The sequence below is a fragment of the Lepidochelys olivacea genome (genome assembly GCF_965140295.1).
Source record: "Lepidochelys olivacea isolate rLepOli2 genome assembly, chromosome: 8".
In the NCBI taxonomy this organism is placed as follows: Eukaryota; Metazoa; Chordata; order Testudines; family Cheloniidae; genus Lepidochelys; species Lepidochelys olivacea.
Genome location: NC_140418.1, coordinates 82211633 through 82238690, shown reverse-complemented (window position 1 = coordinate 82238690; position 27058 = coordinate 82211633). Strand labels below are relative to the sequence as shown.

Here is a 27058-nt window from a genome sequence, read left to right as displayed (position 1 = left end):
TTCATATTTTGCTTCCAGCCTCCCTTATGTTCCACAAATCAGCATTTCCATATGGTTCCTACACCTCCCAGGATACAGCTAGGTTTATATATCAGCTTGGGTCCTGATCCAAAGTGCATTGGATTCAATGGAAAGACTCCCATTGACTTCAATGAGCTTTGGATGAGGATCTTAGGAAATCAAGAGCTATTTTAACCATTTTCCCATTCATGACTGCAATTCTTCCCCCAGATACATTCATAACTCCCACTGAGTTCAGCAATGTCAATGACAGCTGCATGCATATTCTTTTAAGGGCAGTTTTTGTCTCCAAGCTTTCATCCGGCTGTCTCTGAGCCAATGAGAGTCTTTCCCTTGACTTCATGGGGAATTAGACTGGGGCCCAAGAGAAACACTTTATAGAACAAAACAAGCCTCCAACTTTTGAAAAAAATATTCTGGTAATTGTTCTTATTAAAATTTGTATGTGTATGTATGTGAACAAAGGTCTAGATGTGTTCTGTTAATAGATCTTATTTTCACACCAGATTAATCAATATTTTATCTGATATCACATCTACCTACAATATTATCACACTGACCGGCAAGTATTTTAGTGGTGCCATTGACAGTACAGGAAAATTCGGATTATCTAAATCTTTCCGGATGCTTCTGAAACATTCAGAGAAATGGAGTTTAGGATTAACAAAGTTTGTTTCTACATGGATTTTAGATTCAGAGGACAGAATCAAAATATGAATAGTTGGAGTTTCCCGGTACCAGCTATATACAAAAACACTATTTTCTCTCACAGTTGGATATGCATTATACTCATATGCATCCTGATTAGCTGATTTATTGGAACTAAGGAGATAAATATGATCTTAGATGTTTTTTTGTTTTGGAAAATCCCACCACTGTATATAGACAGTGGACATACACCAAGACTAAAAATTAAAAAATGGATACATTTTAGATTGGGATTTTATTTTTTGTTCCAGTTTTCTATACAGAGATGATATATTGTGTATTGCAGCGTGAATGCTTCATATTGTTTCCATATTATCCTGTCTGAGTTATGGCTGAAAAATCAATCAACGGTGGGATCCTCAAAAGAAAAGTATTCTGTAAATCCAAAGTGTTACTGTTATTAAAAATTTTAGAATTAAAAAAATCATTTCTCTACTGAGGAAATATAAAATCAAGTGGCAAAGCAATCAAGAAATCTCACACACATTATTCTATTGTTGAAAACCATAACTCTAACAGTGATTTATATATAAAAACCTATATTTTTTTCAAGATTTCATTAGTTTTGAATAGCAGATTAGTAACATTAATTTCCAGTAATACAATATAAAAGCTGCTCATATAAATTAAAGTCAGTGACACATAGTTTAGCAATGTAATGTAGCATGTCTACTCAATTACAAATAAGGACACGCTTTATTTATTCAGGTTAAAATCTATTTGTAGCAGGAGGGTAGACTCTAGAACCTTGCATAGAGAGATACAGAGCTCTTCTATTGTGTCATTCAGGAGCTTATGTTATCAGGAGCGTGAACCCTACGTGAAAGTGCTGTGTAATTACTGCTGAGTCATGTTCTCATAGGTGCAATATATTAGTGCCAACAAGGATATGAAAGATTTTCTCTGGCCCTGAGGGAGACGCAAGTAGGCTCTAAGACAGAGAGGTCCTGCAGAGAAGACAAGCCAATCTTGGAGAAAAGTTTCGGCTGATATTTATGTGTATGTTATTATCATTAAAGTAATAGGTAAACCCAAACTCCATGAAATGGGTAAATCTGAATTGTACATGACATGTATTTACTTTTGTTCAGAGCACGGCTGAAACTCCCCATGCTTACATTACTAAATATTAATGATTCTGGAATCGTTATAGAGTTATGAAAGCACAATTACGTCACTTGTCACACGCTATAAAATACAGCAAAAAAATATGCTTCAACCCATTCTAGAATTGCTCCACTGCAGTCTATTTTCAAAGTTCCAAAGTGAAACTGAAACTGGTTGATTGGGGATTTTTCTGGGTTCAAAAAAGTATAGGAAGAAAAATGATCATATTTCTCTAATACAGTTTAAGTATTTGCCATAAAGGAAGTTTAGCTAGTGAAAATAGCTTTAGAGTTAGATAGGAATGGGAGCCAAGATTTATTTTTAAAATGGGAGTTGATAGTTAGGCTTCTAAATCCACATTTAGGCACTGACCAGATTTTCAAACATGCTGAACACCCAACAGATCTCACTGCGGTCAATGGGGTTACTCATGGAGTAAGGTACTAACAACCATTAGTAAAAATAGAAGAATCTGGCTCTTATTTATTTGGTTGTATGCCTGATGCCAAAAATAGTTTTTCTATTTCAGAAATGTTTCTTCTTAAAAGCTGTGCCAAAAAATAGCCAGGTACCTTTTGTATGACAAAGAATTAATCACAGCACTCTTTCAAAATTACATTTGAAATCCCAACAGGTAATATCAGATTCACCAGTCCACCAGCACTGTTCATTCTCATCCCATTCTCTCCTCTTCAGATTAGTTGTAGTGTAACTGAATTCTCTTGATAAACTATCAGCAAAACTAGGGAAGTTGACTGATTTTTTTTAAAAAAAATATTTACTTATTTTGTTGTAAACTTCATTTTGGGTGTGTCGCATTTTGTCTGCCTCTGATGTGATCCATCAGCTGTCAGAAGCAAAGATAAATACTTTTTATTGTGTTTGAATTCATTCAATCCTATTTACTGATCTACCTATGATTCTTACTAACGTAGCTTGATCAGAATTTCTTTTGTGAGCTAAAGACTGGGGTAATTTTTTGTACAAAAAAAGACATTTAGTGAGGCAGATGCACGTACAGTTAGTACATCACTAATTGAGACTCATAGGTATCAGAAAAGAGGAAGAAAGAATGGAAGAAAAACATCCCTCATTTATTTACAGGCACAAGTTATTGAAATGTGCATTTCAATGAGAAATATTGATCTACCTCTCTTTAATGAAATACATCTAATGTGCAACATGATTGTGCAATTCAAAGTAAGGTTTTCTATAGCTAATCCTAGAAACACACACTTTCTTTTAGGAGTAAACGTATAGCCTTTAATTTCTTCAGCCAAAAGCTTCATGAATGAAATTCAAGATCAGCTTTTCTAAAGAAGCAGTTAATGATCTAGCTGCTCATAGTGTAGTTGTATCTCCTTTTATCTGGAGTGTAATTAGAATATTTTAACAATTTCTTATGCTGAAACCAAACAAAAACAGACCAACTTATCTCAGTTCTTGCTGATCATTCAGTTTCATAAGCCTTTTTATAATAAGCTGAAATAGAAGCTATGAATACTACCCTTTCATTTTTGAAAGTTATCTTTAAGTTCCATAGTGTATAGCTTGTATTACCCATTCAGTAGAAATAATATGCTGTGTGCACACCTTATAAGCCTAAAGCTGTTGAATATTTCACACTTAAGTTATTCTTCGGAATACTAAAAGCAGCTACAGGACCGGGTTTCTAAAATTCACAGGTGTCTTTGCTGGAGCTGCTTTTTGAAAGACTCATGGAATAACTTCACCACTATTTTAGGGCTCTTCTGCACATGTTCATACTCAGTGATGCTTATACTTGTTTCTATCCTTCTATCTCTATGGGCCCAGTTCGGCAAGGTGTTTAAGCACATACCTTACTTTAAGCCTGTGGATAATAGTCAGACTAGTAGGACTTCTCACATCCTTAAAATGAAGCACGTGCTTAAGCAACTTGCAGAACTTGGGCCTAAGTGTAGATTTGGGCCTGGGAGGAATTACTAGATCAAAAGATGGACAGCGTTCAGCCCATACATTTTTAACTGTGATGTCCCTAATTTTCTTTTCTAGGGACTGAATGGAATCTCTGGACACTAGTAGAGACATCTGAACATTTATCCAAAGTTCATTCACATTTGCTGTTACTTGTCTAGGGAGGGCCATCAGTATAATGACTTGGCTAAAACATGTTCTTTTGCTTTATGTACAGTATGATTGCACATGATTATCAGAGCCTAAGGGAAGTATGGGGCAATTGTGGGTCATTACTATGGCATAGCCACACAAAAATTACCTAATGTATTTTCCAAAAGTGTCATTGAGAGATGAGAAAAGCTGGCTGTGAATATCAGAGCCATTACTTGTGCAGAGCCCGCCGCCCCCCCCCATACACACACACATACTTATAGTACTGTGAAAACAAGTCATGGACTTGGAAAACAATTCATAAATCATTAACTAAACATCTACATAAGCTCACACCCATGTTATTACATTTCAAGTCACTACGCACTGACTCATGACCGGCCTGCATGAACATTGGGGCTTCATTCTTATTTACACTAAGGCACGTTTACACTGTTGTGGCCTTCAGGTAAATAGGAAATCAGGTCCCCTATGCATTTTGCTAAATCTATTTACATTTAGTCAAACACTGACCTTTCCAAAACAGAACATCCAGATATTGTGACGCTAAGGTAAAATCTTCAACCCAGTTTTAAATTGTTTGCACCTTCAAAGGAGAGAGCAGAAATAAGCATAGGTATATGTTTGTGCCAGCAATTTTTTTGCAATTGCATCTGTATTTTTCAAATTTTGGCCCTAAATGCATATGTTTGTAACTCTCCAAACTTTAGCGTGTATGGATATGAGGGCAGAACGGCCATTTAAGGTCGAATCCTGGCTCTTCTGAATCCAGCTCTAAAGGAGCATGATACCCACTTACGGTCATCTATGCTCAGTCACATGATTCAGACAGTTAAGTGTGGATCATCTTCTTTCATAAACAAATTTCAGAACTCAGTGTCCAAGTTTCATAGCCAGAGGATGGCCTCTGTGGAAAGTGGCTAAGTGCGTGGACAACCCTTCAGTTGTTGGGTTGGGCACTCCTCCACTATGCGAGTTATTGTCTGCAGTGCTGCTCCACAATCACAACATGGGGAGGAAGCCAGACCATGCCAGTGAATGGTTGTAGCAACTCTGTAGCAAGCCAGAAAGAAGTCTATTGAGCCAGGTCCAGGATCTGTGAGCAAGTGGACAAGGAGGCAGGTGCAGCAATGGATCACTGAGTTTACTTAGTATGTTATGCTCTTTCCCAATGATACTTCCACTCTGTAACAACATGATTTTCAGTTCACTGGGAGCACTGAGTGCCCATGCATGGTAAAGGGCTACTAGCACTCTTGTCCAAGACTGAGTGAATTGCTGTAGCATTGGGATGTTGAGGTATCAGCTGCAGTTTCACATCCCACTCTGGAGGAGTGGGATCCCTTGCTTGGATATGAGCAGACCTTTGAGTTGGCACTGAGTGTTGTTTATTGACTGAGACTGGGCATCAATCAGAGATGTAATAGGTGGGTTTCATCTGTCATAGTTCTCCACACAGACTCATTAGTAATAACATTGCTCTGAAGATCTGGCGGAGCTATGTGGACTTGTACAGACAGGAAGTTTGTGTACTGTTCAAGCAGCCACTAATACAAGCTGCCAAATTCAACTCCATGTCAACAAGCTGAGTGTGGCAACTGCATCTCCAGACTGCAGAGCAATATTCAGCTGGAGCAAACACCAGGGCCAATAAAGATGTGTAAAGAACCGAAGGAGATGGTCCCCAAGAGGTTCCTGATAGTTTTCACATCAAGGTGGTACATGAAGAGATTTTCATTTTCAGTGTTTCAGGGTGCATAAGGGCAGGTGCTGTTGGAGAGAGTCTGTCTCTCTCCGTTCATTCCCCCAAAAGCATGGTTAGGGAGAAGATGATCTGCTCCCTGTTGGGTCCATTCGTTTCAGGCTTACACCTCCATCTTGGAGAAGAGGTGTACCCAGCAAAATACTATATTACTATGATACTATTCTGCAGAAAATCTTCCTGGTGTCAACAATGACATCTTAGATGCAACTGCCTCACAAAGGATCCTGTGGCACTTGTTAGTGTAAGGGACCAGCACGTAGGCAGTCTGGCCTAGCAGTCACAGCTGGACAGAGCCCACTCCTCAGGGACAGTAGTTAGCAAGCAGGGGTTAGAGAACTTGTTAGAGCTGGGGTCAAAGTCAAGATGGGGTTATAGACCAGAAATTAGAGCTAGTACCAAGCTGGAATAAGGAGACGAAAGTCAGGGTCCGAGTCCAGAAATCTGGAGTCACAGCAGGCCCAAAGTGTGTGTTGTTACCCAGATAGTTTCCTGGGGCACCCTCCAGGGTTAAATAGGGTGGTTAGCCAATCAGGGCCACAGGATACAGTCATTCTGGCTCCCTTCAATGGTATATCCTGCAGCGCCTATTCTCCACAGTACTCCCTGACTATATGTGTATGGGAACTCCTGGTAGCACTTTGGGACCATCAGCTGTCTTGGGCTCTGCAGACCTAGGTTCTAATCCCTGTATCCTTACAGTTAGCATTATTCCATCAATGAAGACATTTAACCTGAAATAATAATTCAATGGAATAAGTAGGACCTTTTGACTTCATGTCACACTTGACATATGCCTTTTGTGGACAGTAAATATTGCATCTTTAAGACAATTGTCTGATATTTGGGAGAAGTTATTGTATGCACCATCTTGAATCTTCCCAACAGAGGGCTAAATCCTTCACAGCACTGTATGGCCTCACCTTCCATTGACATGGGGAGTTATGTGCATTAACACCTCACCGGTGGCACTCAGCAACTTGCAGGATCAGGGCTCTTTCAGTAAGTACAAGAACTACTGTATTTCTAGCACTATCAGTGATGACTTTAATTATATTGTGATGTATTTAATTCTGGCTATTAATAGACAAAGTTTTCAGTAAAACAATAACATTTTATTGTCTGTAGAGTGACATGTCTCTTGAGGGTGTCTTTCAACGGAACACCTGCCATCTTCTTAAACCCAAGAGACTGAATGAAATATGTACGGTGTGCTTCATAACAATGTTGTCATTAAGGCCTCTGTCCTGGATCTTGCAGTCTGTCAGTCGCAGGTCTTGCTCAGACATGATTTCAATAGACTCCACACAGTAGGGGGCCTGGCCGTACAGAACAAGTTACAGGATCAGGATCTAAGTCAATATATCCATAGGCTTTTGTCAATTCTGTGTTTTTTCTTAAATAACTATTGGAGAATACTGCTTTCCAGCCCACTGCCTCTCATTGTTATTCATATTTATTTTTATTATATCTAGAAGCCTGAGCCCCACTGTACAGATTGTCCCTCCTGCAAAGAACATGAAAAGTAAATAATTATAAGATGAGACACAATGAGTGAATACACTACAAAAAACAGCTGGGGAAAGCACTAGGTAGCTGTGTGATCATGTCACTGAGCCCCAGCTGTCTAAACATTGTTTCTATCTGGAATGCATCTGATGAAGGGAGCTGTAGCTCACAAAAGCTTATGCTCAAATATATTTGTTAGTCTCTAAGGTGCCACAAGTACTCCTTTTCTTTTTGCGAATACAGACTAACACAGCTGCTACTCTGAAACCCATTGTTTCTATAGCATCACTAAAGAATTATTTGGATAAAGAGAACTTTTCTTTAAATATAGACAAGGAGGTTCTCATCCCTTCCAAAACATTCCTCACATGATGCATAGGATCATGGCTCATCTCTTTCCTGGGTTTTGCTTTTATTTTCAAAGCAACTAACAATAGCAAGGTACATAAATAGCAAACTTTCTCTTCAGGCTTAGCTACTCCAGGGTTCCTACTTGAGGTCTGTTCAGCTCAGATACCAGGTTCTTCCTGTCCAAAAAGCCAATCCCATCCTATGTTTTTTTCTCAAAGTGGAGTTAATGAACTCTTATCTTCAGCAATGAATTCACTGGAATCCATCAGCAGTTTCCTGCAGTATTCCAACATGTGCTAACAGGGTGGGACAGCAGAAGAACTCTGCCACCCTTTTAGGGTATGTCTACACTACGAAATTAGGTCGAATTTATAGAAGTCGTTTTTTTTGAAATCGGTTTTATATATTCGAGTGTGTGTGTCCCCACAGAAAATGCTCTAAGTGCATTAAGTGCATTAACTCGGCGGAGCGCTTCCACAGTACCGAGGCAAGCGTCGACTTCCGGAGCGTTGCACTGTGGGTAGCTATCCCACAGTTCCCGCAGTCTCCGCTGCCCATTGGAATTCTGGGTTGATATCCCAATGCCTGATGGGGCTAAAACATTGTCGCGGGTGGTTCTGGGTATATATCGTCAGGACCCCGTTCCCACCCTCCCTCCCCCCGTGAAAGCAAGGGCAGACAATCATTTCGCGCCTTTTTTCCTGAGTTACCTGTGCAGATGCCATACCACGGCAAGCATGGAGCCCGCTCAGGTAACCGTCACCCTATGTCTCCTGGGTGCTGGCAGACGCGGTACGGCTTTGCTGCACAGTAGCAGCAACCCATTGCCTTCTGGCAGCAGACGGTGCAATACGACTGGTAGTCATCCTCGTCGTGTCCGAGGTGCTCCTGGCCACGTCGGCTGGGAGCGCCTGGGCAGACATGGGCGCAGGGACTAAATTTGGAGTGACTTGACCAGGTCATTCTCTTTAGTCCTGCAGTCCTATTGAACCGTCTTATGGTGAGCGGGCAGGCGATACGGACTGCTAGCAGTCGTACTGTACCATCTTCTGCCAGGCAGGCAAGAGATGAGGATTGCTAGCAGTCGTATTGTACCATCTTATGCCAGGCAGGCAAGAGATGAAGATGGCTAGCAGTCGTACTGTACCATCTTCTGCCAAGCAGCCATGAGATGTGGATGGCATGCAGTCCTTCTGCACCGTCTGCTGCCAGCCAAAGATGTAAAGGATAGATGGAGTGGGTCAGAACAAGAAATAGACCAGATTTGTTTTGTACTCATTTTCCTCCTCCCCTGTCTAGATCACACTGCAGTCAGTCACAGAGAAGGCGCAGCGAGGTTAATCTAGCCATGTATCAATCAGAGGCCAGGCTAAACTCCTTGTTCCAATAACAACGATAACTTTGGTGCACCATTTCTTATTGGAACCCTCCGTGCAGTCCTGCCTGAAATACTCCTTGATGTACAGGCACACCCTTTGTTGATTTTAGCTCCCTGAAGCCAACACTGTAAGCCGTGTCGTCAGTCGCCCCTCCCTCCATCAGAGCAACGGCAGACAATCGTTCCGCGCCTTTTTTCTGTGCGGACGCCATACCAAGGCAAGCATGGAGGCCGCTGAGCTCATTTTGGCAATTAGGAGCACATCAACCACCACACGCATTATCCAGCAGTATATGCAGCACCAGAACATGGCAACGCGATACCGGGCGAGGAGGCGACGTCAGCGCGGTCCCGTGAGTGATCAGGACATGGACACAGATTTCTCTGAAAGCATGGGCCCTGCCAATGCATGCATCATGGTGCTAATGGGGCAGGTTCATGCTGTGGAACGCCGATTCTGGGCTCGGGAAACAAGCACAGACTGGTGGGACCGCATAGGGTTGCAGGTCTGGGACGATTCCCAGTGGCTGCGAAACTTTCGCATGCGTAAGGGCACTTTCATGGAACTTTGTGACTTGCTTTCCCCTGCCCTGAAGCGCATGAATACCAGGATGAGAGCAGCCCTCACAGTTGAGAAGCGAGTGGCGATAGCCCTGTGGAAGCTTGCAACGCCAGACAGCTACCGGTCAGTTGGGAATCAATTTGGAGTGGGCAAATCTACTGTGGGGGCTGCTGTGATGCAAGTAGCTCACGCAATCAAAGATCTGCTGATATCAAGGGTAGTGACCCTGGGAAATGTGCAGGTCATAGTGGATGGCTTTGCTGCAATGGGATTCCCTAACTGTGGTGGGGCTATAGACGGAACCCATATCCCTATCTTGGCACCAGAGCACCAAGCCGGTGAGTACATAAACCGCAAGGGGTACTTTTCGATAGTGCTGCAAGCTCTGGTGGATCACAAGGGACATTTCACCAACATCAACGTGGGATGGCCGGGAAAGGTGCATGACGCTCGCATCTTCAGGAACTCTGGTCTGTTTCAAAAGCTGCAGGAAGGGACTTTCTTCCCAGACCAGAAAATAACTGTTGGGGATGTTGAAATGCCTATATGTATCCTTGGGGACCCAGCCTACCCCTTAATGCCATGGCTCATGAAGCCGTACACAGGCAGCCTGGACAGTGGTCAGGAGCTGTTCAACTACAGGCTGAGCAAGTGCAGAATGGTGGTAGAATGTGCATTTGGACGTTTAAAGGCGCGCTGGCGCAGTTTACTGAGTCGCTTAGACCTCAGCGAAACCAATATTCCCACTGTTATTACTGCTTGCTGTGTGCTCCACAATATCTGTGAGAGTAAGGGGGAGACGTTTATGGCGGGGTGGGAGACTGAGGCAAATCGCCTAGCTGCTGGTTACGCGCAGCCAGACACCAGGGCGGTTAGAAGAGCACAGGAGGGCGCGGTACGCATCAGAGAAGCTTTGAAAACCAGTTTCATGACTGGCCAGGCTACAGTGTGAAAGTTCTGTTTGTTTCTCCTTGATGAAACCCCCCACCCCTTGGTTCACTCTACTTCCCTGTAAGCTAACCACCCTCCCCTCCTCCCTTTAATCACCGCTTGCAGAGGCAATAAAGTCATTGCTGCTTCACAGTCATGCATTTGTTATTCATTCATCACACAAATAGGGAGATGACTACCAAGGTATCCCAGGAGGGGTGGTGGAGGAGGGAAGGAAAATGCCACACAGCACTTTAAGCACAGCACTTTAAAAGTTTACAACTTTAAAATTTATTGAATGACAGCCTTCTTTTTTTTGGGCAATCCTCTGTGGTGGAGTGGCTGGTTGGCCGGAGGCCCCCCCACCGCGTTCTTGGGCGTCTGGGTGTGGAGGCTATGGAACTTGGGGAGGAGGGCGGTTGGTTACAGAGGGGCAGCAGTGGCAGTCTGTGCTCCAGCTGCCTTTGCTGCAGCTCAACCATACACTGGAGCATTCTGGTTTGGTCCTGCAGCAGCCTCAGCATTGAATCCTGCCTCCTCTCATCATGCTGCCGCCACATTTGAGCTTCAGCCCTGTCTTCAGCCCGCCACTTACTCTCTTCAGCCCGCCACTTACTCTCTTCAGCCCTCCACCTCTCCTCCCGGTCATTTTGTGCTTTCCTGCACTCTGACATTATTTGCCTCCACGCATTCGTCTGTGCTCTGTCAGTGTGGGAGGACAGCATGAGCTCGGAGAACATTTCATCGCGAGTGCGGTTTTTTTTCTTTCTAAGCTTCACTAGCCTCTGGGAAGGAGAAGATCCTGTGATCATTGAAACACATGCAGCTGGTGGAGAAAAAAAAAGGGACAGCGGTATTTAAAAAGACACATTTTATAAAACAGTCGCTACACTCTTTCAGGGTAAACCTTGCTGTTAACATTACATACATAGCACATGTGCTTTCGTTACAAGGTCGCATTTTGCCTCCTTCCACCGCGTGACTACCCCCTCAACCTTCCCCCCTCCCTGTGGCTAACAGCGGGGAACATTTCTGTTCAGCCACAGGCAAACAGCTCAGCAGGAATGGGCTATACTGAGTGTCCCTGAAGAAAAGCACCCTATTTCAACCAGGTGACCATGAATTATATCTCACTCTCCTGAGGATAACACAGAGAGAGAAAGAACGGATTTTGGTTGAATGCCAGCAAACATACACTGCAATGCTTTGTTCTACAGTGATTCCCGAGTATGTGTTACTGGCCTGGAGTGATAAAGTGTCCTACCATGAAGGACGAAATAAGGCTGCCCTCCCCAGAAACCTTTTGCAAAGGCTTTAGGACTACATCTAGGAGAACCGCAAATGCCAGGGCAAAGTAATCCTTTCACATGCTTGCTTTTAAACCATATATAGCATTTTAAAAGGTACACTCACCAGAGGTCCCTTCTCCGCCTGCTGGGTCCAGGAGGCAGCCTTGGGTGGGTTCGGGGGGTACTGGCTCCAGGTCTAGGGTGAGAAACAGTTCCTGGCTGTCGGGAAAACTGGTTTCTCCGCTTGCTTGCTGTGAACTATCTACAACCTCCTCCTCATCATCATCTTCTTCGTCCCCAAAACCTGCTTCCATATTGCCTCCATCTCCATTGAAGGAGTCAAACAACACGGCTGGGGTAGTGGTGGCTGAACCCCCTAAAATGGCATGCAGCTCATCATAGAAGCGGCATGTTTGGGGCTCTGACCCAGAGCGGCTGTTCGCCTCTCTGGTTTTCTGGTAGGCTTGCCTCAGCTCCTTCAGTTTCACGCGGCACTGCTTCGGGTCCCTGTTATGGCCTCTGTCCTTCATGCCCTGGGAGATTTTCACAAAGGTTTTGGCATTTTGAAAACTGGAACGGAGTTCTGATAGCACGGATTCCTCTCCCCAAACAGCGATCAGATCCCGTACCTCCCGTTCGGTCCATGCTGGAGCTCTTTTGCGATTCTGGGACTCCATCATGGTCACCTGTGCTGATGAGCTCTGCATGGTCACCTGCAGCTTGCCACGCTGGCCAAACAGGAAATGAGATTCAAAAGTTTGCGGTTCTTTTCCTGTCTACCTGGCCAGTGCATCTGAGTTGAGAGTGCTGTCCAGAGCGGTCAGAATGGAGCACTCTGGGATAGCTCCCGGAGGCCAATACCATCGAATTGTGTCCACAGTACCCCAAATTCGAGCTGGGAACGTCGATTTAAGCGCTAATCCACTTGTCAGGGGTGGAGTAAGGAAATCGATTTTAAGAGCCCTTTAAGTCGAAATAAAGGGCTTCACTGTGTGGACGGGTGCAGGTTTAAATCGATTTAACGTTGCTAAATTCGACCTAAAGTCCTAGTGTAGACCAGGGCTTAGAGTGTGACATTCCTGAGACCGCATTCCTGTCTTGCAATGACACTGTTAACATAAGAGATACAACCAAGTGGCTCCAGAGCTGGATGTTATTCCAAATTTCCACAGAGCTTAAAGGATGTTTGGATTTGGTGTTCTGGGAATTGGAGCTGGACTGGAATTTTGAAGTGACATCCTGGCATATGCCCTCATGGTTGGAAGTGGTTTTGCAGCAGATGTGCCTCGGTTTACCCAGTGTTTTCTATGGCTCACTCTGGCCATAGACATGACCTGGTCCTACAGACAAGCCACATAACAGAGCCAAACCCTTTTCAGAGCCTCAGAGTCTTTCACTTAGTCAGACAGAAAATAGCAAAACAACCAAATCTTCAGCCCAGCCAGTCTTAGTTTTTGAGCCTCCTTCTTTGCAGGCTGGACCCCACCGTAATAAACTGTCCCAAAAAAAACCCAGTTTCTGGGCTTCAACCTCACTACCAAGGTGCCAGCACACCCTTCCCCAAGCCAGGGTTATCAGGCAGGTTGTAGATCCTAATCAGCTCATGTCTCCAGCTCGGCTCCTTATCCATCACCAGATATCTTGTCTACCCTACTTCCCAGCCAGCACCCAACACTTCCCTTCTTTTTTAAGTTTAATCCTGCACAGGTGTAGTGGGGAAGGGTTACTTGAACAAGGTTGGCTGGCCCAAAGCCTCTGGCCCTTAAAGGGCTAGGCCATCCTATTACAGTGCTCCACTGCAGGTCAATTTCTAATTAACATAGGGCCTAATTCAGCAATGTTTTCTGATACTGAGTAGCATTAATATAGATTGGCACTTAAATATGCGAATAAGATGTATAGCATGAGCAAGGGTGGCAGAATTAGACACATATATTGAAAAGCAATTCTTAGTTCACCTTAATTCTAAAAACTGGATACAGTAAATCATGAAACACACACAAAATAGATTTTAGGACCTACGCTTCTGAAACAGACATTCAGAAATGTTTATAGCTTGTACTAGGCATAAAAAACAATCTACACCAACCCAACAGGATTACAGATTGATTCCCAATAAATGGAAAGGATTAGTTTTTTGTGTTGGTATAGAAGCTTCCTGAGAAACAAAAGTGGTACATTTTAATAGGCTAATGATTGTCTTAAAATATCCAATAGGTTTTAAATAAAAAAAAAAGAGAGATTTCCTATGGAAGAAAATATAAATGAACAAAAATGGATCCATTCCAATGCCAACTTTCCCATAGCTAGATAAGTCACGCACAATTTTGTAATGGAAATTAGAATGACTGCTGTAGCAACAATATTGTTTCTGCAAAAATGCAACAGTAATTTACCATAGAGCTTGATTCATTGCTAAATATTTTCAGGCTTCTCTAGAATGAAGGGCTGAGACAGCTGTAAAAATTGAGTCCACACCAGGCCAGCTGATTCAACAAGAAATCATCTGCTCTGAGGAAGTCCTTTTAAAACATTCAATTTTGAGGCATGAATCCATGAAAAAATGAGGAGATACAGTAATTGAGGAGTGGAGAATGCATGAGCATGTATTAGATACTGGCAAATAGCCACTGGCCCACATTACGGGTGGCATGCATATAGCGCAGACTGCTCCCCCTGCTATTGCTGGCTCATTTTGCTGGCTAGAGCTGACAAGGGTGATGCTAGGCTCTGGAATCTCTGCTTCCTTTGGAGTGATTCGTAGCCTCAACTGATTCAGCAAAGGAGCAGTTCTGGTGCTTTCTTCAGCCCAAAGACTGCACTTCTGAATGGCTCTTCACAGGGGTACACCATACAGAAGATGCTGCCTGTATATTCCTTCAGCTTGTTCTGCCATGCTCTGTAAGGGCCTGTTATAGTCTGGCTCTATATTGTGATTACATTTTTTGCAATATTTTCTAGTGTTGTCAACTCTGGTGATTTTATTGATGACCCTGCTCTTGTCATCCTGTGATTATGTGAGAATTTCAGCTTCATTTAAACAAACAAACAAACAAACAAACACTTTTCTAGCAACCCTGGTTGTACTAGAGAGCTTGAAAATGTGAATCCTAAATGCTCAGAAACCAGATGGCAAATAATTATATGTATATATTTAAATCTCATGATTTTTAAGCCAATCTTGGGATTTGGGGGAGGGCAGTTCATGACCTATGATATCTGAATAGTTGGGGGCTAGTAAGATTGCCAAATTTCTGATTGCAGAACACTGAACACCCTTGCTTTTCCCCCTGCCTCACCCCTTCCTGAGCTCCCGCCCCTTCTCTGAGGCCCTGCCCACCAGTCACTCCATCCCCCCTTCCTCCATCACTCGCTCTCCCCCACCCTCTCTCACATGCTCATTTTCACCGGGCTGGGGCAGGGGGTTGGGGTATGAGAGAGGGGTTCTGGGATAGGGGGTGGGGCCGAGGGGTTTGGCATACAGGAGGGGGCTCTGGGCTGGGGACAGGGAGCGGGTGTGGAGTGTGGGCTTGCGAGAGGGGCCTATGGGCTGGCGCAGGAGTTGGGGTGTGGGAGGGGGTGTGGGCTCTGGGAGGGAGTTTGGGTGTGGGAGCAGGTTTCAAACTGGGGCAGGGGGTTGGGGCGTGGGAGTGGGTTCTGAACTGAGACAGGGGGTTTGAGCACAGGAGAGGGTGCAGGGTGTTTGGGTGTGACAGGGGGCTCAGGGCTGGGGCAGGAGTTTGGGGCATGGAGGGGGGTGAGGGTGGGGGCTCCGGGCAGCGCTTACCTCAAGCGGCTCTCAGAAGCAGCTGGCATGTACCTTTGGTTCCTAAGCGCAGGCGTAGCCAGGGGGCTCTGCACGCTGCCCCCGTCCACAGACGCAATCCTTGCATCTCTCATTGGCCACGGTTTCCAGCCATTGGGAGCTGTGGAGCTGGTGCTCGGGTTGGTGCCTGCACCACAAGCAGAGGCAGTGCTCGGAGCCCCCCTGACCAGCCCTGCACCTAGGAGCTGGACATGCCGGCCACTTCCGGGAGCCATGCAGAGCCAGGTAGGGAGCCTGCCAGCCCTGCACCATCTGGACTTTTAACAGCCCAGTCAGCTGTGCTGACCATAGCTGCCAGGTCCCTTTTTGACCCAGTGTTCCCAGTCAGAGGCTAGCAATACTACACCTACACTTCAAGCTGTGGCTAGATCCATTTTTATGTAAATTAAATAATGATTATACTGCAGAATGGTGCTAATACTAAAATATTGACCAGTTGGCTATAGACCAGGGAAAGAAAACTACTTTATAGCTGGGATGTGGAAACCTAAGTTCCAGACCCTGCGTTGGGATTAAAAACTCTGCTCCCTTTTTGACCAGAGCAGCTAGTCTAAAGTTCATGGACCTGCGGCTGTTCCCGTTGGGAGTAGAAACTGACAATGGAGTCTGGTATTTTCTTTGATGCAATCTTGTTTACTTACAAGGAACGTAACACAGTAGAATCAAATATCAGGAGACAGTTGCTTTGTTCAGGATTCCAAGACTGCCTTTCCAGCCAATAAAAGCTCTCTATTAGCTTTATGTCAGGGCCACACTCCTGTGCTTCCAGGATGTGTCTGTTTGGGATGCAAAACTCTGCTCGAAATCAGGCAGAACAATCCCACATCCCTAGCCAGTACCCTAGCCACCTGCATGTTGCTCTGAAGACGCCAGGAGTTCCGAGCATTTGTGATGTACGCGCTTCAAGTATCTGGCAGTATGCAATCACTAAGTGTAAAATAATGTAAAATTGCTATGGGGCAGCCTTGCTTAGGGAAATCACTGATAAGCTAAGCCTGTGTTCTTTTTTGATCACCTACCTCAAATGTTTGGATTGTCTGAGGCACGATAGAATAAAAAAAGTTGGAGTGATTTTAACTGGGCATTTTCATACTTTCCAATGTTGAGGTGTGGGGCCCAGGGGTTGAATTTAAAGTGGCACATTACACTGAACCTTTGTCCCATCTGAAAACTTTTTTTTTTTGCCTGACAATTAATTATCTTGAATACTATGGATTTTTTGGGTTATTATTAAAATCATTAAATATAAAGGCTCTAAAATTGAAACATCCCCCAAAATACATTCACAGAAAAATTTCTAGTGAAGGTTTTGTAATGATTCACAAACAAACTGGACTTTGAATGAAAAACGAAGATAAGAAATGTTGACATTAAAGACTCCTTGCTTGCTCTCCAAACTCCTGGCCCCAAACAGATTAAACAGTAGCACAGGATACTACACATATGACTTATAACATTGAACAACAAAAATGAAGGATTGCTAAATGGTAAAATCAAAAGCTTTGTTCATTATGTTTTAATTATCTGTAATTATGGATAGTGAATAACTACAGATGAGATAACATTGAGGCCAAGTCCTTGCTGGCATAAGTATGAGTTTGCCAATTCTTCTTGTACTGAGAATTGCTAGTCTACTTAAAATGTTACCTTTGTTCGGTCAGCAATAACATGTGCTGGAAGATGTAAGTAAAAGATAAACATGTAATGATAAATAAAACCCTCTTTTTTCTGAGAAAATCCAGGGCAGGGTGACACAAACATGACCCAGAAATTGCAAATCTAGCAGGAAAAATACAGAATTTGGGTAATTGGAGCTTGCATGCATAATGTAGGAGTTACATAAAATCCAACAAGATGGTGTCTAAAAGCCATTTGGATAAAGATTAAGTAATCTAATATAGAAATAAATAAAAGACCTAAGTGAACATGGGCCCAAAGTGGAGAAATACCAGACCAGAAACTGAGGAATGGGGCTGAAGGACCAGACCCAGGGATCAGAGAAGGCAATGACTATCATGGAAGGTGAAAGTACCTCCCAGTGCCCCAGCATGTGGTAGCTTGGGACCATTTACCAAGTTCTATCTTGTGGCTTATTTGTCAGACATAAATGTATGTCCAGACACTGTAAATGACAATAATTCCATGTGAAATTGTATAAATTCAGGTGAAAACTGATTTAACCTCAATTGGACTTGTTACTCAGTTTCCCAATTTTTACCCCCACTAGGTCCCAAGGTAATACTGATCCCTTACTGTTCTCAGGGTAGAAAGCAGCTAAATGACCATTTAAACTCTACTTCAATTTATCCACAATAGAATTGTACGTCTCAACCTATGGGATTTATTGTGAGAGACTTTCTTAAAGAATGATACTTCAAACAAATTATATTCACTAGCTTTACTCAAAGATTTCTAAAGACTTAGCAATTGACACCCTTCAAGGATTATTTATATTACTATAGCATCAAGCAGCCTTGACCAAAATCTCTGCCCCCTTTGTGCTAGCTGCTATGCATAGACTTAGTAAAAAAAAACAAAAAAACAACCCTCTCTTTGTCTTTGTACTGAACTTAGCACAATGGGGTCTTTCTTGGTCCTTGACTAGGGCTTCTATGTGCTATGGTAATACAAACAATGCATAAATAATAAATAATAATAATAATAATCTAAATGGAAAAGACTGATAAAGGGTGAGAGAAGGGAAATTTTATCACTTCCATTTTGAAGGTGGGGAACTGAAGCACAGAGAGATGAATCAATGCATACGATCACACAGAAAGAGCCAAGAATCAAACCCAGATCTCCTGAGTTACAGCCCAGTGTCTTATTCACAAGATATCCTTCCTTTCTAAATAAGCCATGCTAGCTTCTCCTCATCAGTTTATAGCTGTATTACTGTCTTAATTAATTTGACTGACACTAAACTACATTCATTGGTCTATAATTTCTGGTCTGTAACATCTTCAGCCCCTATTTAAAAAAGAATGACAGACATCACATGGCTCACACTTGAATGTTCAGTAACAAAGCTGTTTAGAATGGTATATTACCTAATTTCATTAGTAGTTAAGATACTTCATTTTTGCGACTTTCAGAACTCTTAGATGAATGCTATCAGGTCCTGGTAACTTACGGCTGTTGAGTTCCTTGAGGTGATTCATCATCACCTTTCCTTTAGAGACTTCTACTGTGGATAGTGCCATATCTTGATTACTTGTGAAAAAGTAACCTCAAGATAGAAATTTCTCCCTCATCGTCAATCATGAAGACCGATGCTAAGAATTCATTTTGCTCTCTTCAGCCTCCATAACGGCTTTAATTGCACCTGTTGTCCCAGCAACCCTTAGTGTCTGAGCAGAAGAATTTCTTATTTTCCTTGATATGTTATACCAATAAAATAAAAACCAGCAGGATCTTATTAAAGGGGAAAAGGCAAAATGCCACATTTATTGTGAATACAGAAAGAATCATAGTAAGTAGTTAGTTATAGCTATAACATTCCTTTCAATTTCATATTTATTCACACATTCATTCATACACACACACACAGGTTCTACAATGTTGTTATCATAGTTACCAGCCTTAGAGTTGCTCATGCCAAGTCACTGGCCAGGTGGCCTGGACATGAGGAGGGAGCAGGGCCTTGTCAGATGCTCATCTGATGCTCCTGGAAGTTGGTTTGCAGAATCAGACCCCAAAGTTCTCACGTTCTAGAGTCTATTTTTAAAGGAATTTCTTCCTATGCCAGTCTATGGGAATTGCTTCATCATGCTGTTGCTGAATCAATCAGCAGATGGCACATTCCTGACAGCTCCGTGCTGCCAGATGTTATCTTGTTCTTTGGTTCTCCCACTCTTGAGGCTGTTGGGTGGATTACAGTCTGCCCTCTGGGGGTCCTCTGGTTATTTCCACTTGATGCCTTCTTCAGCCGATGGACACTGGATTCTTAGGCTCTGGATTCTTAGACCTCCCTGATCATTCAGTTATTATCCACACCAAGCATCCATCCACATACATCCTCTATCTCTATTTTAATCACAATTGTTAACAAAGCGAGATGAATACAACAAAAGGGTGGGGAGTCTCTGGGTGCTGTTTCTGTTGTTACAGAGTATTGCTTTGAGTCTCTCTCTGTGTAAGTAGTTGTTGTTACAAAGTATTGCTTTGAGAACAGACTCTGTCTTAGAATGTACTAACACAATTAGTAGCTTGCAAGTTTCGCACATAGAGGGAGAAAAACAGTACCAAAAACCAAGAGACCTCTTAATTAGTAATACCCTGGAATTTAAACTATGGGGAATCAAACTCATTTGTGATTTTAATACAGAACTTCTTTAATATGATCCAACAGATAGCTTAGTTATTTGCTCACATTTCCCCATTGCCCTCTCTTTCTTACAACTTGTCTGGCAATGACCATTTTCTGTTCTGTTTGCCTAATTTGGATTGAATTTCCACTTTCAAGCACTTCTCTTTTGGCCTTAATAGTCTCTTATATTTTATTTAGAAGAAAAATGTCACAAACCTAACTAGGGCAGGATTAAGCTGGGTATGTTGTATCTTTCTTCTGCATTTTCTCATTCTCATTCCTAGTAAGATCGAGCATGATGACTTTATGAATAGGGTTATATGACAGGGTTGCCTGCAATAGCAAGGGACTGGACCCTATGACACAGGAGGTCTCTACCAGTCCTATGTAATTCATGGAATGACTTAAAAGAGGAATTTATTATTATATGAATGTAATTTTGGTGCTATTACAAGCAGTCATTACATTGCTAACAAAACTTACTTAAAGTGAAGATACAGTAAGTGGTCTGCTTTTCATATCATGCAGCTTGGCTGAAAGTTATCTCAATCAATGCCCTTCAAAATCTATTTTTAATTTAGTACAACACATTTTAGTGTACTGTATTACTTAAACAACAAAAAACGTATCATATTTGGACATTTAGTAAGCATTATATGCTAGTGAATTATATATGAACAACTTCAGTCTTAGCCAGAAGGCCATAAAAAGCAGAGATTATAGTGAACTCTAGTGGCAGAGTGCATATGGAATATACACAATTAAAGTAATGAACCACTGACTTTGGGTCTAGGGTGTGTGATGGTGTGTACTCACCTCTCATGAGCATCTCCTGTTGGCTGGGTGTGATCCTGCACTCTTTCTCTCTGCTCCCAGTGCCCCCTGTCAGCTGTTGCCTTCGTCAGGTGGGTCTTCAGTGGCTCAGCCCTGCAACTAAGTCAAAGTCTAAAATGGACAAATAGATTAACCCTTCCGGGGTGACAAAGGTCCAACAAGGACTATTACCATGCCCCTATTGGCATCTGCGACCCTGCCTCTGGGCTCAGTTCTCAGCCCCTTCTCAGCTAGCTTTTAAGTCTATCCCTGCCATGTTAGGGAGCAGTGCCCCCAGAGCTTTCTCCCTGGAGACTCTTTGCCCTCAGCAGTTCCTCAGCTGCTGTCCCAGCTCTCCAGACAGGTTTCTCCTTAACTTCAGTCCCCTTCTAGGGTAAAAGTCAAAAAAATGGCTGACCCTTTTCAAAGTGTTCAGCTCTGTTTAAATTCCAGCCCTTTGCTTGAGCTCCAAAATGAAACTTGTCCCCATCTTGGGGCTTTGGCCACTTCACCAGTAGGTGGTTCCAGGCTCACTTACTACTCCAGGTCCCAACCCAGGGACCCTATAAACAACAGCTATGTACAGCTTCTATTAATAGTTGCTGCTGCTGTTGAATTCCCTGGGCTGCTTCCCACGTAGTCCCTTTTTCTTCACCCTTACTTCATGGCTGAAGTTCTCAACTCCTCTTCTTCCTCACTGAATGTCACCAGAACCCATCTTCTGGTTCTCCCTTGAGCTCCAGTGACCAGCAAGGAGCACCCTTCCTTGTTCCTCTGGTCCCAGCTAGGCCATGCAGCTCCTTTTAACTGAGCCTGCTGCACTCTGATTGGCTGCTTCCCTGCAGCTTTCTAGGAAGGCCTGGAAGACCCATTTTCATGGCTCCTTCCCTGGGGCAGGATGTGGTAGGGCTGCAAGGCCTTCAGCAGGGGGCCTCAAAAGGCCTGGTACCCCATCACAGGGTGAAAAAAAAAAGATAATCACTATGCTCTTGAATGAACTCACGCAGAAGAACAATAAAAGACAAACACCATATCACCTGTGGGTGAACACTTTTGTATCTGATGAAGTGGGCTTTAGCCCACGAAAGCTTATGCTCAAATAAATTTGTTAGTCTCTAAGGTGCCACAAGTACTCCTCGTACTTTTCACAAAGTGGTTGCTCTATATACGACCTCTCAGACCTCATCCTCTAAGGAAACCTGAACAACTACTAAATCGAGCCTGAGAGCTTAAATTCATAACTTTGCTAGATACTAAAAATCGTGGACTGAATAGATACTCTGGATTTATGGCTAATTACAACAATCTGTTCTCCCCTCACAGCTATTATGAGGTGTTAACAGGTCTTCACCTTGAAGGTCCCTTGAAATGTGTTAACTACTCATGCTAAACAATCTGTTACACCTTCTACAAGCCTAAAACTTTAAGAAGGTAGTAGGGCCAGGAGCTTCCCTTACCACCCAGAGCCCTGTGGAGTTGCTAAACTGCCTAGTTGCTAGAAACTTTAGCTCAGGAGTCAAAGGGGACTGAGAACTGTGGAAGGATTGGAAGAACTTGTTGGAGCTTAACAGTACACTGGAAGCATTGGTAGCACTGTTCCTCTGGAGATTAATAAAGCAATGTAGCTTACAACTCAGTCAGTTAGGCATTTCAGCACATCAGGTTCTATCCGTATCATCCTGAAGTGCTAGAGCAGTAAACTGAGCACTAAGATGGGTTACTTGTAGGAACATGAACTCTAATGGCCTCATTCTCTACTAGTTTGCACCATGTGTCGACATATACAATAGCGCAAAGGGAGTGCAGTGCTTTCCTCCCACTTCACAATGGTTCAAAGGTTCCTTGCTCCCACTCCTTGCTGATGGTAAATGGCATTTACATTGCCACATGGTGGCATCAATGGCAGAGATCCAATTAATAAGGGCAGACTTTGTGGTATGTTTTTCTGTGCTCATGTTCTGATGCACAGTGTAAACTGGTGTGAATTTGCAGGTTTTGAAAAATGTAGCATTTGTCAGATAGAGTGTGTGCGTAAAAATCACGAAAGAACTATACCATAACTCAATGTTTTTTCTACAAGTGATTGTTCTACAGTTAAAATGAGAGTAAACACTTCTTCTCCCTCACATCAGTAACAAAACTCTTTATAGGGTGAAATGTTAGCTGGGTGTGAAAACAAGTCTCAGAGTGGGCACCTGGTTGCCACCTAAACACCAAAACCTTCATAAACACAAATCCTTAATATCCCTCCAAATAAGCTGTCAGTGATCTTATGATTTATTGTACTGACTATGGCTTTTCCTCCCCACTGTGTTTTATAGTATCTCTGAGAAAATTTGAATTTATTTCACCCCCCACACACTTCATTTTAGTGAGGGGACTGGTTTTGATGATGCTTGCTAGGATTTAAGACAGAAGTTTAGAGAAAGGGAAATTATTTTCATTCAGCTCCAAAGAAAATAATTTTTCTAAGGGGATCTGAAAGATTGTTATTAATAGGCTGATTGTGTTAAAAAATAAAACCAAACCCACAGTTTTTGGTCCTTTGATGTTGTTTCCTTTCATTATTTGCTTATTACATACAAGATAGGAACAGAATTTTCTTCCCTTCCAATCCTTCAATTCACTCCTTAAGGAAATCCTTGAATCAAAGAAACAAGACATTATAGCAATAACTAGATTTTTAAAGTAGAAGAGGCAATTTATTCACTACAGAACCTTTCTAAAATGAACAGCTATTTCTCAGGAGTTTTCAACCTATTACAAAATGAAACAGCTCTTCTTATTTTGAAGAATATATTCTCCCCTTGTGGGACAGATTACCTATACTAAAGGACACCTTTCTATTAATATCTCCTAGAGCCCAGGATAATTTTGGTACATCAAAATAGTATATATATTTTTTTAAAAAAGAAGATAATCAGAAGATATTCCAGAGAATTACAGTCTTCCACAATGCATTATTTGCTGTGACCTCGAACTTTAACCCTGTCATGCAAAAATTAAACTAGTGGGTATACTATCAGCTATAATTTTGCACTGTGTCTTTTTTCCCCTTCAAACACCATTACATGTTTTGTTTTAATGTTTTTGAAACAGATACACAGTCAGACAAACCAATTACCTTAATCATTGTCTACTAAGGATAAAATAATGTCTTGAAGCTTAGCCTATAGGTGACTTACACAGCTATCCAAGGGCAAAAAACAACTTTTAATGCAGTTTTGAGCAACGCTGCTTTTCCCTTAGCATGATATAGACTTTATTTATAGTTTCCCTAAAAAGAGCTGGTGCTCAAATTTTAGCAATTCATATAATTGCCTCCTTGCTTGGGAAATCACCATTATACTCAATACAGTAAACTTTGGAGTGATTTAAATAAATGAAATCATGAGCACAATTAATTAATGTAATGGACATAAAATGAGTAATTCCATAGGAGAGGTCTTTCTTTAAAAAATGCTATTATGGGTTTGAGGGGGAAAGCGATCTTCAGAAAACGTCAAAAGTATACTCTATCAGAACAATTCCACAGCTTGTACATGTTAAGTAAATGGGGAGAGCTGTAATATTTCAACAATACCCATAGGCCCTGCTGTATTCAAACTTTCAATCAGCTATTTGCATTTAATTTAGGATTCATATTTGCCATAGCTGTGGTAAAATGCAAACTTTAAGAAGCACCACTTATGAGAGCGACACACAAGTCAATATATGCAATACCTGCTTGTTCCTAGAGATACTTAAAAGTAACTCAAATCTGGTAGATTACTAGATCTTTAAACTGTCTCCAGGAATGTTGGTCAGGTAATTGAAACTTGTTTTAATTACCAGAAAATGACAGACTTGTCACATTCATTTTGTCATTAACATTTATCACCCTTGCAACAAAATGGTGGAAAAGACTACAGAAACATAGAGAGAGGGGATTAAAGGACAGCAGGGTATTTTTCCTACTCTGGTGCCTTCAAATTTGGCCAGATTAACAGCACTGAAGACTGAAATCCTCTAGCCACACAACAGGTACAGCATGGCAGTTGTGCTCACAATGCCTTGGAAATGTTCTTTAGCCTTGACCTACTAGGACTGAACTTCTTATAAGTGTGTCATTTGTAAAGCTGGATCCTGTTATGTTTAATCTCTTCTAGGAACTGGACTGAGACACATCAGCACACATAGGCCATTGAGCAGCCCTCAGATGGTCATGAAATTTGACCACTTCAGATTTAGAAAGATTAAAACTAGTGACTTGAGAAAAGAAAAGCCTTTCTCATGCCATCAACTGTCCCTTGAGCGAAACAACCCATAGTTTCATTAGTATCTGCTAGACTGCCTAATGAATCTCTCCACTTTTTCGATGGAGCACCAGCTCCATTCTAATCAGCATGGCAATGCATGTGGACCAGCAATGACCTAATCATTTCCCATGACAAATATTACTTGCAGGGTTGCTTCAGACTTTTTGCTGTGGTATATGTCCGGTACATGAAGCTTCCCCTTAAGAGTTGCTCAGCTGCAAATAACATAAAAAAAGGAAGAGTTCTTCCTGTTTTTTTCCAGGTGTTTGTGAACTGGGTGGCAAATTAGAGAGAGATTTACTTTAAATGATGTGATTCTGAACCTCCAGCTGGCAGATTTACAATGGAACCCCGCAATATCCTTTTTCTTAAATGAAGGATTTCCTTAACAAACCTGCATCCTTCTTACTCGAGGATATCCGTGCAAAGCCGCACAGACAGGAAAATCTTATCTCTGCTAGTCACTTTTTCTAGAACCAGCATAACATGGAAAATTGATGTAGTCAGTCAATTCTCCTTCCAGTCTAAATGTGTGTGTGTGTGCTGTGGGGAAGCATGCAGAGTGCACTGCCAATAATTCATCAGTAGCTTGTAGGGCCAGACTGCCCCTTACAAAGGTCCATGAGGAAGGGAGGAAGGAGGGGAAAGGTGCCTTCCTTCCCCCACCTTCATGTGCTTCATGGATGGGCCAAGAACAATCACACTTTCTTTGGCTGAAGGAGTACAGATATTACTCCCTCTGTGCATCCTCTCTTTATAAAAGCTTTAAGATTATCCAGTCAGTGAACAGAAGCCATACCATGTGATTTAAGTGACCAGTATATGGTGTGAGGGATTAATGAATATTTATAGCTAAACAATGAAAGATCATGACCCCACAACTTGCCCCACACTGGCCCACAGAGCTGGTCATCAGGAAGCAAGCTTTGTGCTAAAAAAAAAAAAATCTAGTTTGCAGGGTCGCCTTCTTGCTTGGAAGTTTAGGGAGGAATGTTATCACCTGAGATACAATCCTTCTCAGAACTCCCTTGGCCTTTGGGTGGTACATGTCACCTGCACTAGTTCCAAAGAGAGCTCTACTAGTGCAACCAAGAACTTAGCCAGCATTTAGGGCCATCCAGTGTTGTTTCCATTTAGATAAGACAGGGCACCCCTAGAAATTTTTCACATGGTACACCCCAGGGCTCACCACTCCCCATCTCCTGGCCAGTTGTCCATGCGGGTCTTCACTGGAGTTCTTGAGGAAGTTGCTGAGCAAGTCTTGTGGGCAGAACAGAGGGGACACAGGCTACTGGAAGCAGGCTGATGTAAGTATCCTGAGAAGGGAGGCAGGAACAAGGATAAGAGCAGGGTCAAACCTGAGGCCAAGAGAGCAGAAGAGTTCATAGTCAAGTTTCAGGCCGGGGTCCATACCAAAGATTAGAGTCTGAGTCAGGTTTCATGGTCCAGATCAGGAGGCGAAATCAAAGTCAGGAGTTCAAGGAGAGGGAGCAGGAATGCTCATGGAAGTTATACTCTTGCTTGGACCCTTCTGTGAATGCCCTTGGGTGGGGATCCAATCAGGATCCATGAGGCTGCTGCCTTTCTGACTTTTTGAGGTGGGACTTCCTGAAGTCTGTGTCCAAAACTGGTTGTGGGTAGTAGCATGCAAGCAGGTTATAGCTGCTGCTGGAGATGTCTGCTGCCTAGTAGCTTTGTATGCCTGGGTTTGAGACCCCATGGTCTTTACAGGTGAGACTGGGAAGGAGTCCTGTTACAGAAGATGGTAGTGGTGAGGCGCAGCAGTGCTGGCCTCCCCTCGCCAACTCAGATTTGGTCCCTCTGTCATGACAGAGGAGCCATGGGACCAAATCTGAGTGGGGTAGCTAGTGCAGCTCCTCCTTGCTGTTCCCATTGAGAGGGCCCAACACTGATGACCTGGAGTCCCTGGGAGCGGTATATAATGTGCATAACATTTTTATAGCTGCGGGCACTGGTGGGAAATGTACACAACATCCTGTTTCCTGGAATACAGTGGAAAGAACAGCCGGCAGTTTTCAGGCTCAGAAATCCATAAATCATCCACTCCAAGAAGCTCTACTCCTTT

General features: G+C 42.8%; 1 protein-coding gene across 1 annotated transcript in view; it reads right to left on the bottom strand.

The window, feature by feature from the left end:
* LOC311524955 (uncharacterized protein) overlaps positions 1–12434 on the bottom strand; it is a gene marked incomplete at its 3' end in the record, with an annotated part of 129637 nt that extends 117203 nt beyond the window's left edge. The window contains exons 1-2 of the mRNA XM_084636626.1: positions 11851–12434; positions 10804–11263 (exon numbers count right to left, since the gene is read on the bottom strand). Of these exons, the coding sequence (XP_084492752.1) occupies positions 10804–11263; positions 11851–12433 (1043 nt within the window). The 5' untranslated portion in view covers position 12434. The remainder of the gene's footprint in view (positions 1–10803; positions 11264–11850) is intronic.
* Positions 12435–27058: the final 14624 nt, after the last annotated feature.